Source organism: Benincasa hispida, chromosome 3, assembly GCF_027475165.1.
Source record: "Benincasa hispida cultivar pf3 chromosome 3, pf3_genome.v1.1, whole genome shotgun sequence".
In the NCBI taxonomy this organism is placed as follows: Eukaryota; Viridiplantae; Streptophyta; class Magnoliopsida; order Cucurbitales; family Cucurbitaceae; genus Benincasa; species Benincasa hispida.
Window position 1 is genome coordinate 76572560 of NC_143480.1, and position 12932 is coordinate 76585491.

At 32.3% G+C, this 12932-nt stretch overlaps 1 protein-coding gene across 1 annotated transcript; it reads right to left on the reverse strand.

Annotated features, from left to right (window-relative positions):
* Nucleotides 1-4918: 4918 nt before the first annotated feature.
* RBL14 (RHOMBOID-like protein 14) lies at nt 4919-8533 on the reverse strand. The gene is made up of 3 exons (XM_039025268.2): nt 8181-8533; nt 6710-6902; nt 4919-5871 (listed from the first exon to the last, which is right to left on the reverse strand). Exons 2-3 carry the CDS (start codon nt 6881-6883, stop codon nt 5104-5106), a joined length of 942 nt encoding a protein of 313 aa, XP_038881196.1. The 5' UTR covers nt 6884-6902; nt 8181-8533; the 3' UTR covers nt 4919-5103.
* Nucleotides 8534-12932: the final 4399 nt, after the last annotated feature.

The window sequence follows — 12932 nt, forward strand, 5'->3', positions numbered from 1 at the left end:
TAGGCGCTGGAGGTAGATGATAGCATTTGATGCTCATTGTTTAGTAAAAGGGCGCTGGAGGTAGATGATCGCATGGTATATGATACTAAGGCGTTCGCTAAGTGATCGTTTAGGCGATGGTGCTTTGCTGCATCATAATTGTTTAGACAATCGCGTAAGGCGTGCGTTGTGCAAAGTGCACTAAGCGATCACGTACCTCAGGCTTCATCGCTTAGTAAAAGGTACACGATCGTGTAGTATTTGCTAAATGATCGTTTAGCTCTGGGAGCATTGGTAAACGATAGAGTGAAGCGTTTGTTCTTTTGTATAGACGATTGCGGGGAGTTTAGTACATGATAGTTGGAGACGTGTTGCTTTACCTGGACGGTTCAAGACCTGGTTCGCCTATTTGAACCGACGACTCCTTGTTTTTGTAATAGTTAGCTTTAATTTTGGATTTTAAGGCAATTCTACCCGGTTCATCAACATTTGTTTATTATACATATGATGTATGGTGCTCATATGGCAAAGTGTTTGACATATAGTTTAAAACCCACCTTAGGTTGTGCAATTATTCATGCATCATGTATTATAAATGTTACAATACTGTATTTTGTATTTTGAATGCTAGAGACAAGAAATCAGTGAAGCACTCGATCGTGGGGACGTGTATATAGAATATGCCCTAAAAAAACTTAAGAGGTGGGAAAAAGGAGCATCTGCACATACAATGACATCCATTGACAGGGAAAGTCAACCTTTCGAAGTACAAACTGACATAAGTATGATTTCTCCCTATAAAGATCAGCACACCCAAGTTTTGAGCTTGAAAGAAGAACATGTTCTTGCAATAAGTGGCAATCATTCAAGATTCCATGCTCTCATGTAATTGCAGTTTGTAATTACATGCATATGACATACCTACCACTTATTGATGGATACTACAAATTGTCCAATTTCAAGCATTTTTATAAAGGCCGCTTCTATCCAATTCAACATCCAGATTATTGGCCAGAATTATCATTTACAGAAGTTCATTCAAATGCGGACTTACTAAGAGAACAAGGTCGGCCAAAAAGTACGTGCATTCATAATGAAATGGATTGGAGAGAAGCAAGCCAAAAAGTGTGATGTACAATTTGCAAGAGAGAAGGACATAACAGACACACTTGTCCACAACGTACACTGGGTGCTTTGTCTTCGGGTCATTAGATGTATTTTTTTTTAGTTGTATATTTTATGTACTTGTATTCTTTATGTACTTATATTTTTCATGTAATTGTATATTTTATGTATTTGTGTTCTTTATGTATTTATATTTTTCATGTAATTGTATATTTTATGTACTTGTATTCTTTATGTACTTATATTTTTTATGTAATTGTATATTATGTACTTGTATTCTTTATGTACTTATAATGAATTTATGTAATAAATTTATTTTATGTAATTGTATCTTTTTATGTACTTTTTATGTATCTTTTATGTCATGGATTTTATTATGTATTGTAATTTGAACTTCTTAGGTAATGGAGCCTGGTCCTTCTAATCCTGTACAATTATACCACAAAATACGCATCACTCACAAACAGTATGGGATAGTTCTTCCATTATAGTGTTAGTTTTCAGAGAAGGGAGGTGACTGCACAGCATACTATCCCATTTGATCACCACATTATTCCATATGTTCAGTAGGCAGGTTTTCTTGGGGTTGCACAAATTGGTTTTATCCAGCTTGATTGGCACCTTATTACTACTTTAGTTGAGCGTTGGAGACCAGAAACCCACACATTTCACCTGCCTTGTGGGAAATGTATGTTTACGCTACAGGATGTTGCCACACAATTTGGGTTACGAGTGGACGGGCAACCATTGACAGGTTCACTACAGTATGACTGGAAGAACGTTTGTGAAGAGCTTTTAGGCGTTCTATCAGAGGATCTGAAGGGATCAAGATTGAGTATCCCCTGGATGGCGTCCCAGTTTCCAAAATTACCTCCCGATGCTGACAACATCAACATACGTAGGTATGCACGAGTATACATACTGCAGCTTATTGGAGGATTTTTGTTTGCTGACAAGTCAAATACTCTAGCGCATCTCATGTTCCTCCCACTATTGTCTGATTTCAAGCACGCTGGTACGTACTCGTAGGGTGGTACATGTCTTGCATGGTTGTATAGAGAACTTTGTCGGGCTTCCAATGCACAAGCGTCGGAAATAGCGGGACCATTGATACTATTAGCTTATGATCGATTTCCAATTATAGCACCAAAAGACCAGCTACAGGCCCCAGATCATCGGCCACTTAGTGCCAGATATTATTTCATTTATATATTTATTTCATTACCATTTTATGTAAGAATATAAATTAATTGTATTTTTTATAATTTTAGATGGAGAGGTGTATTAGCTGCCTCTGAATAGTCAGCAAATATGTTGCTCGTGTACAGAAATATATTCGACATATTGATACACAATCATGTAGCAAATGTATATATAAATGAATATTTAAAACATTTTATATGTATACTTACATTATTACTTTTTTTTTGTCAGATTATTTGGACGCCATACACACAATAGATTTGGTCATCCTTACCTGATTATTGTCGTGATGATGAAGACAACTGGTTGACCGTTAGCCCTCTTATATGCTTCCATATAGTAGAGTGGCATCATCCAGATCGTGTGTTGAAATAGTTTGGTCTACGACAAACGATACCTTCGTTGTCCTCTACACCCCCAGTACTACACCAAATCGATTTAAGAGGTAAGCACGACTAAGACTAGCGTCGAATCCATGCGGAATATTTATCCTACTGACATGGACGACATGATCGTCGTGCATAGGGAGAATTAACAAATGGGTCAGTTGTATCAGACGACTACTTTTTCTGGTACAATTCGATCATGAGGCGATTTATCACACCTAACGACGCTTACTATTATTGCATGGCAAGAGATTTAAAATCAGACATTTTCCATATATATGATATGAATATTATTTAATATTTATTTTTTTATTATACAGAATAATTTTATCAGCGATGTTCAACAATATTCAGTGCAGAACAACTTACCAGACTTGTGTTCAATGTGTCAGCAAACATTGGTCAACGTAGAAGGTATTATTCAATAAACAAGATGACTCAATGTTGCTGACACCGATCGAAGACATATTCGTCGTAGATGACAGTGACAACAGGGTGAACCTAATTTAGAGAGACATGAAAACAACCCCATGAAAGGTAAGGGCCAAGGGGGTCGTTTTTAAATTTCATATAAACTTTCATTTTCAAATTGTAAATTAAAGAACTAATTGTAAATATTCTTTAATATCATGACATTTTTTTTAATATGAGTGCAAGATGTTTTTCATTGTAGATTAAATATATAATTAAGTTTAATAATGAAGGAATTTGTGGACCAATTCCTAAAGTTTTAATATTGTTGTACATCTATAATTAAAAAAAATAGTCAACATACTTTTAAAAGAAAAAAAAAAAGATAAGCAAATCGTGGACCGGATCCACGAGTTTGCGTCTAACCGATCAACTAGTTAGATAACGTGGTGCTGACTGGATTAAACGGTACTCGTGTACCAGATACATGAGTTTTACATGATTTCATTACCCAATTTTGTCAATAGTTTTTCAACACACCTATTCTTAGAAAAAGTTTCCCTCCAACCCTAAAAAATTACCCCTGAACCTCTAAACGTTCCAGAAACACCTTCAAACTTTAAAAGGTAGTTAAAAAATGCCCTTGCCGTTATTTTTTAATGAAAATTATTAAAAGTTTGTTTAAAAATACCTTCGAACTTTCAAAAGTTTCACAAAATACCCTTAACTGAAGAAAAAGTTCAAAAATACATTCACCATTAGTATATGAATAAAAACTGCTAATACCTAACTGCAAAAGTGACTTTAAAATTATATATAAAAAAAAGTTTAAAATGCTCCTATCGTTAATATGAAGATCAATTTGTTGACACTTTCTAAATGTCGAAAAGAACAAATTTTAAAACAAATTATATAGATATCCTCTTTTTTTTTTCTCATACAGATATTTTCATTTTCATCTTGATTTTCCAATTCTTAACTTACACCAATTTTCTCAACCAAAATTTTAAGTTAAAACACAAAAATCCCACAAGATCCCAAACTTGCTAGAACATTTAAGTCCTAAAATCCTGACAAATTCGACAATGGTTTTTTTGAACTCATTTGAAGAGTTTAAGGTATTTTTAAACTTTTAAAAATTCAAGAATATTTTTTACACAAAATACAAAGTTTAAGAATATTTTTTATAGCCTCTACTAAAATGCCTTATTAGATATTTTTTACTTTGCCAAATAGAATGTTACATGAAATGTATGTTGATTACGAATATCTCCTCATGTTTTGACTCGTGAAAATTGAAAAATAATAATCATGAACAATTTTACTTGTATGAATCTTAGAGAGACATCGTACGTTAGAAATTATGAATTTAACAATTACCCTCATGATGAAGGTTAAATGATGTTATGTTTTGCATATGTTCTATTTACCCACACTTCAATCTATACTCAATCATATTTGCTAAATTCCAAAGCACTTGCCCCATGCTCCATATCACTTTATTTCTTAACATCAGACAAACAACATCATTACCAATGTAGTATTAAATTTTCATCATCATACCGATATTTCCAGTGATGTTTTCACGTTTCCATGAATTCGATATTGATACGAGGGTTGAATTGATTTTACATTATATTATAGAAAAATCTACGAAATATAATAACTAAAAAACAAAATATCACTTATATACTTATAATATAAATAATAGACATGTTAACTTGTTCAATGTAATAATCATAAAATATTTATTTACTGTTTAAAATTTTTTTTTTGAATTTTTAGTTTTTATAATTTTTCTAGAAATATCCATCAAAATAGAAATTTTATCGATATTTCTATAGAAATTTCCGTAAAATTAGAATATCGATATTCCGTTGTCATTGACGTTTTAAACACTGATTACCAAAAGAAAAAGTGGTAGCCTTTCAATTTATTTATTTACTCTTCTAAAAGGAAATACCTGGTGACCAGAGAAAAGGAACAATCTATTCTATTATCATCCAAATCTTTCAAGCCTCCGACGACGCACTTCCTCTCGAGTTAAATCGAATTGACGTGATAAGTGATGCAAAGGCAGCACCCTATCCTGCCGATCTGTCCCACACATTTCACATATGCTTAATAAACCAGAATTGTCAAATGTACATGCTTGACACCTCCACGTATCGATACTCGTTGCAGGCCTTGAACCGACCGTTCCTCCTCCAAATATCCTACGCTGCCGAAATGGATTCAAGCGACAGAAAAATCCAAGAGGACGACTCAATATCTGACCAGCTCTTCTAATTAGAAGTGTCAACAGATCCGACCCTGAATTCGTACCCTTCAAACGCAAAAAGAGAAGACCCGCAAGTATACCACCAAGATGACCGAGGAAAGAGACGCCAGGTGAAACCATTTGGATAAGTATTAGTTCGAGCCAAGCAGCATGGCTTGATGGTACTCTTATACCATGAAGGTAAGTGTAGCTTTCAGCTTGAGAACCAAGAACAACTTTCATAGCGAAAAGTACACCGGAAAACCCAACAGAATATTCATAGTAGTAAGGCCTATCATAGTTGAAAACTAGTAGGGATTTGATGAGCAGCAAGGTAATTCCCTGTGACATTACGAGCAACGCACTGACCATCGAAGCAAATTCGATACTACCCATCGATGTTTCCAATTGAATGCCTTTCCATAGTAGAGATATCATGTTGTAGACAAGGTGAGGGTCACCCACATGGTAGAATGGTGAAAGTAAAAAACGCTTCAAGTCCTTGTGCTGGCAAATGCAAATGATACCAATGTTACATGACAGTGTCATAATGCCAATATCGCATTATCTCATTCAAAAAAGACATATGAACAGATTGATAAATAACTAAGAAGAAAATAATCCTACAAGAGTTCAAAATTCCTAGGTACATCCTTATCAAGGGAGATTACAGGAATACAATACTAAAAAAGAAAGAAACCGGGGATATTGTAAAGCAATCAAAGAATCAAAACTCTTAAAAGCTTCTTATTTTTCTCAAAATCAGAGAACCATAATTTGAGGCCTATCATACAATAACCTCATTCTGAGGACGACTTATAAAGACACAAATTACACAGTTATGTAGGGGCAAATCAATCCAGATGCGTCGAGTAACATTTGACATCAGAACATGAACCATTTCTTATGGTTAAAGCATACGAATTCAAAGAGAATCCACTGATTTCTTCCATTTTTCTCAATGGAAGATGATTTTACAGCTAAAAAAAAAAAAGGAAATTATTTGTTACAATGATGGTATAAAGCAGGTAGTCAGTATCAAAAGGAACTATAAAACTTGTTATATAGTTGATCGAAAAAGAAATATGACACCTATTTCTGAATGAGATAGCAATGCTTTTAGTCCAGTGAAAGCAACATGCTATTCTGTTTAGGACCTCCCTAACAATGTATACTAGATAGGAAGGTCCTAAACAGAGATCTATCATTAAATTCTTATAATTATCACCAATTAACGCTAAAATAGAGTGCACTAAGAAAACAAAACAAAACAAACAATGCTACCTAGTCTTAAACAGAGAGCAGGACAATAGAATTAGATTATTAGCCAGAATAGTCCAGTCACCTTGAGGATGAGATGTGCATTAAACCAGACGTCGTCTATGGAAGGGATGATATGACGAAGAAAATTGGGCCTTAAATGAATGAGAGTATTAGTGGCAAGGAGCCCCACAGTGATGGGGTTCCTTTGGAGCCTGTAGTATTGGCTCACCACTTGGTAAGCTAGTAGTGGTAACATTCCAGCGTGTGCTTATTTCCTATAGAGTATCCAATAAAAAGATGGTTAAAATAGGGACAATTATACAAAGAGGAAAGAGCAGCATTATCTAAAGCTAGTTAGATAAAACAGCACAAGTCACAAGCACTTGACACATTGCAACTCAAGCAAATATTGTTTCAAAAAGAAATAAAAACATAACTCGGGTACCTACCAAACTTCCTGGACAAAGCCCTTATTCTTAGGTTAGCATAGTATTTCATTCAGGAAGCAATCAGTACCAAATTATAATCAAGGTTCAAGTGGGGGAACTGGGTGGAGCAAAGAGGCCCTCCAAGTCTCACAGTTTAGGGTAAATGGCTACCACGATTATAGATAAAATGATAGAAGAATTTCACAACAGAAGGCTTGGTGAACTGATGCATATTATGTTGTTCAGTGGTGGAAATAGAATTTGACCGCCTCTATTCATGACTATAAATAAGTGTGTGCAACCATAAGATATACATCTAAAGTACACTACAAAACGTTATATGTTCCGTGACACCAAAGATTTGTCGCAAAAAAGTCCAAGAGACACTCATGATGCACAAACATCGCTAAAGAAGCTTTTAGCAATGCATTTACAACACTTCAAGTTACGCACGCACTTCGTTGCTAAAAATGACCTTTCTCCAACCTCTGATTTGTCATTTTAATGGTTGTGATTTTATATTATGTACAAGGAAAGGCCAAGAAGGTTACGCATACAACCTAAAATCCTAGATCCAAAGAAGAACCCCTGAAATGATATTTAAGCTATCAAACCACTCTTGATTCTTTTGATCAATAGTTTTGATGTTTGTTTTTCCACAACTCATTTTATTCACATTTATGCATTTTCCAGGATAACAGTAACATCAAAAGCAATTATCGATATTAAATCCTCAAATTTCAAAACCATTCGAAATCCAAATGAAATTCAATTATAAATCAGTCCATATAGCCTACACAAAACAACCGATCTATGGGAATTCACATTGCTCGCAATCATTAAATGACAAAAATTCAAAACAACACCTATGAGGAAAGGCATTCTCGTATTCTAACTCTACAAACAAACAATAATTTGGACAACGAGTGAGCAGCAAATGTTCCTAATGTATAGTTACAAAACCAAGAACATTGGACAGAGGGAGAAATAAATTCACCAAGAAGCATGATTCTATCAAAAGATGGTCCATATTTTGCAAAAAAAAAAATAAATTGCCGAGCGAAGAAATCAAAGAATTGGGGATTGAAAGGATGATGAAATTGAGAATTAAACCGTGAATCTTACCGGTTGAAATTGAAAGAGCAGAAAAAAATGAATGAAACACCAAAGTTTTGAGTATTTGACAAGAGGCAAAGGGTATCGGGTTTCCAAGTACAAAATAACTCCGCCTTTGATTGCCGCCTACGAAATCTTTCTCTAGAAAAATCACGAATATTTCTTTTCTTTTTTTTCTTTTTTCTTTTCTTTTCAATTCAAGAAAAAATAATAAAACCTTTTTTTCACTCGGTTCTGTTCATAGTTCAAAATTTCCATCACTCGAAATGTTGGTAGGAAGGAATTTCGATCTTTCTCCCATTTATCGAAATTTCTTGCAATTTTGGGAGAATTTCAATTTTCTCCAAATTTCTCGAAAACTCGAAATTTCTATAGATATTTTGATATTTATTGAAAATTTGAAATTTCGAATTTTTTTAAACAATTACCTATGCTCTCTATTACCGTACAAAATCTTTATTTTCAAGAAATTACATGTTTTTAAATATTTTTTATTGAAATTTTACATGATTTCACATCGTTAATAGAAGTCTAAGTAAGAGTCTATCAGCATCAGTGATAAAAATTTATCACTAATAGATTTTGCTTTATTTGCGATTTTTTAAAAATGTATTTATACACTTAATTATTATCTTTAAAAGTGTTGCCCATTACCATTTACCTTATTTTAAAATCTCTATAGTTGTAAAATTGTTATTTGATTCTTTATCTATTTAACGGGTAAGATCTCCCTAATTTAATTATCAAATGAATTTTCTAGATGCAGCCACACAAATACATAAGAACCAAAAGATCGAGGTGAATAGGTAGTTGAATAACCCATATAATTTTCGAAAGCTATAAAAGAAGTTTTTTTTTTAAAAAAAAAAAAAGATATTGTAATTAAAGTGTGGAGTGGAGGAATCGAACTTCTGATCTCGAGATCAATAATACAAACTATCCTAGTTGAGTTACGTTACTATAAAAGATGTTTTGCCAATGGAAAATGATTTTTTTTTTTTTTTTTTTTTTTGAAGGGTTTCAAATGTGGAGGGTTTTTTATACGATAGGGAGGTAAATGGAAGGAGTATGCGCCCTACGAAGTTTTCAAGGTATGTGTTAAATTATAACCCCATCAAAGGCTTAATATCTTCTAGTAATTTGCCAAATAGGTTTTAGAGAAACTCGCATGCTATTTTGTTTTTATGATTGATGAGATTTTATGAGCATGTTATGCATTTCATGAGATATTTTGATATGATTTTATGATGTGGAACTCATTTATTGTATATTGCATGACAGTTCAGTTTAGTGACAATAGATCCAATTTATTTATAGGCACCTTTGGATCCACAAGATTTTATGTGCTTTTAGATCCACCACAGTATGTATGCCTTTGGGTCCACCATATAATATGCACCTTCGGGTCCATTAAATTATGTGCACCTCAGTCCACCAAATATTATGAGTACATCTCCCCTATAGTAAGACGGGTTAAATTGTTCACTCAATTGATAGTCCATGTTTAGCTTTAGTATTTCATATTAGTTTCCACCAATTCAAAATATTGAGTTCATGTTGCATTTAATTGCATAGCCCAAGCCCGATAATGGAGTTACTTACTGAGTATTTTAAATACTTATTTTCTTTCTTAAAATAGTTTTCAGATAAAAAGGTAAGAACATATCAAAGGCGATTGACAATGAGATCTATCGATGGCGCCATAGAACTAGAGACAATGCTTCCACTCAGTGTCATGTTTTCGAGATTGCTGGGATGGTTTTCTTTGTCAAATGAGAATCTTTGAATTTTGAGTTATAAATTTTAAATGTTCCATTTTAATTAAAGTTTGTAGTGATCCCAAATCAAATCTTGTTTTAATTTTAGAAAATTCTCATTATGTCAAGATGGTCAACTAGTTTGGTTTAGAAATTGCATGCATGATAATGACCCAACATAAAAGTCATAGACTCGGATCGTTACAGTATCACTCCTATATAAATTTTCTTTTTATTACACGATCATATGCATTTTAATTTTATTTATCCTTATGCTAATGTAATGTTTGTACTTCTTTCATTACTTTTAAATTTCATATCGGTTAATAATGATATATTCATTCATAATTTATACGTAACCTAAATACTTATGCTTAAAAGATTCTCAAACATATACTTATCTCATATCCATTATGAAATAATTTAAAACATTATCTACAAAGGTTTAAGCACTATCTCTTTGTTACCTTTTTTTTTATTTTAATGCCAGATATTTACTATTCGAACTCAATTAAATTTAGATACATTCATTATTAAAAGTTCACTATAGAAATGTATATTCCGAAGATTTTTAACCACGTGCAATGCCTTTTAACTAGTCCAACAAAAAGTTATCAACATTTGCATGTAATAAGATAGTTGATTTCATAGGCAATCCCAAAATTTACATGCCAATAGTCACAAATGTCGCTAAAGTTATTTTTATTAGAGATTAATTTGAGTTTGATTGAATTAATTGAGAGAAAGTTACTGCAAGATGAACATAGCTCAACTAGTATATTGTTTGTATTATCAATCTCAAAGTTAGAGATTCAGATTCCCCCGGTTGCCTTCTCCCTTTTTTCATCATCTTCTTTTTTCGCTAACCATAGTTTTCAAAAAAAATAATTGCCTTCATCATAGAACCTTTTAGAAAAAAATGTATGGCCTGTTTGGTAGAGAATTTTAGAACAAAAATTTAAAAACTAGAGATTCAATAGAAACATAATTGTATTCCATGTTTTCAAATATGTGTTTGGTAGCAGATTCATAAATTGAATTCTAATTTAAGGAGTTGTTTAAAATGTGTTTAATACTATATATTTATAATTCATAAAATTAGTTGTAGATACCCACTAATATTTAATTGACAATAAACTATTATTTATTTATTTATTTGTGAATATGATTTATGTTAAAAAAAAGTATATAATCAATATTTTGTAATATTATATAATTTACAGTGAACTATCTTTTTAGTCCCCGAGCTTTGAAGAATAGGTGTGTTTGGCTCCGAGTTTTCAAAACATATCTTTTTAGTTGTTGACTTTTTAGAATAGATGCATTTAGTCCTTGGGTTTTCAAAATGTATCTTTTTAGTCCCTAAGTTTTTAAGAATAGGTTTAAAAGATCCTTGAACTATATTTTATTTTCACTTTATATATATATGAAATTTTGAATTATAAAAATATGTTTAAAAAAAAATTTGAGAGAAGAGGTAATCTTAAAAAAAATTAATTTTTAATTTAAAATAATAATAAAAAATTAATGTCAGAATTTTTTAAATCTATTTTAAAAAACTCAGGGACTATGAAAAGTATATTTTGAAAACTTAAGGACCAAATGAACTTATTCTAAAAAACTCAGGGACTAAAAAGATAATTTTCTTATAATTTTAATTCATGACATAATATATACTATATTTTCTAAAAAATGAATTGAGTTTATGACGTTCTTGGGCTAATAAATATTTTTTAATCTTTATTTAATATAATTATTCAGTTTAAAAATTAAAATTCAAAATTTGGACATAATAAAAATATAAAATGTTTGTTGGATCGAATCCAACAACAGTTTTCAGAAACAGAATCCAAGTTGTCTGTCAAACATGTTGAACTCAACGGATTTGAAAACATAAAATAGAATCTGGATTCTTTACCAAATAGGTTCTTATTTTTCTTCTCTTCTGCCACGACTGCCAACCCTCTGGTCCTTTCCCTTCCATCTCCTTCTTCTTTTTTTGCTGCCCCTCTCTCGATCACAATAGTTTGATCGGTGATTGATGGATGTTTATTAGGTATATTAAGTAAAAGTGTAGAAAGAGGAGCTGAAAGGACCTAACCATGTCGGTCAATATAGCAAAGTGAGTACACGATTCATTATCTTTTCTTTTTCTTCCTCTTTGGATCAAGTGTATTTAGAATTATTTTATTGAACACTTAGTGGTTTCGGCTGCAAGGATCTGCAACGCAGTTTTTAAAACTTGTTTTCAGCAATAACGTACGCTTAAGACCATTAAACCTCATGAATTTCCAAGGAATGACTTCGATTATTTTAAAAACATGTCACTTTGTAAAAATAAAATAGAAACAACACTAGTAACGACCCGTCCTTTTAAGTATCTAACAAAGGTCGTTACTCATAATTACATATTTTCATTTAAAACATTTTAACCGTCATAACGTAAATACAGTAAAAACATGAATAACAATTCTAAACTAAAATATTAATTTAATAATAAATCCATTAATCAAAACATTTAGTTGGTATGCCGAATAAAACGTTTACAAAGAGAATAATCCAAAACAAATCAGTGGAAACATGTCATCTAACAACATACTCAAATGAAAGAAATGAAAACTATAAATAAAAAAAATAAAAAAATGTGTGGAAGCATTTTCTAATGTCCCCGTATGACTCTATCACGGGTCCTATCTGTCCCCTCATTAGTCCATTCCAAAAAAAACATGAAAGAGGAAATGATGAGTATAACAATACCTAGTAAGTGACTCGCTACTGGACCCTCTAGGTTACCTGGGTATTGATGTACACCCATTTCATTTCAGTTGTAGTGATCCCAAAGAGTCATAAATGTGATCCCGAAGGAGCACGCATTAATCATAATGTGTAACCTAAAGGTAAACAAATCAGTCGTAAACATGAACCTGAAGGAACATGCATCAATCATAGTGCCTAACCAAGGTACATGAATCAATTGTAAACATGCACTCGAAGAAACATGCAT

Excerpts from the sequence above, each read along its gene's own strand:
- RBL14 (XM_039025268.2), bottom strand. The coding sequence starts at position 6,883 with ATGTTACCACTACTAGCTTACCAAGTGGTGAGCCAATACTACAGGCTC. Across the intron at positions 5,872-6,709 it reads ATGCACATCTCATCCTCAAG|CACAAGGACTTGAAGCGTTT; the intron begins GTGACTGGACTA and ends TGCATTTGCCAG.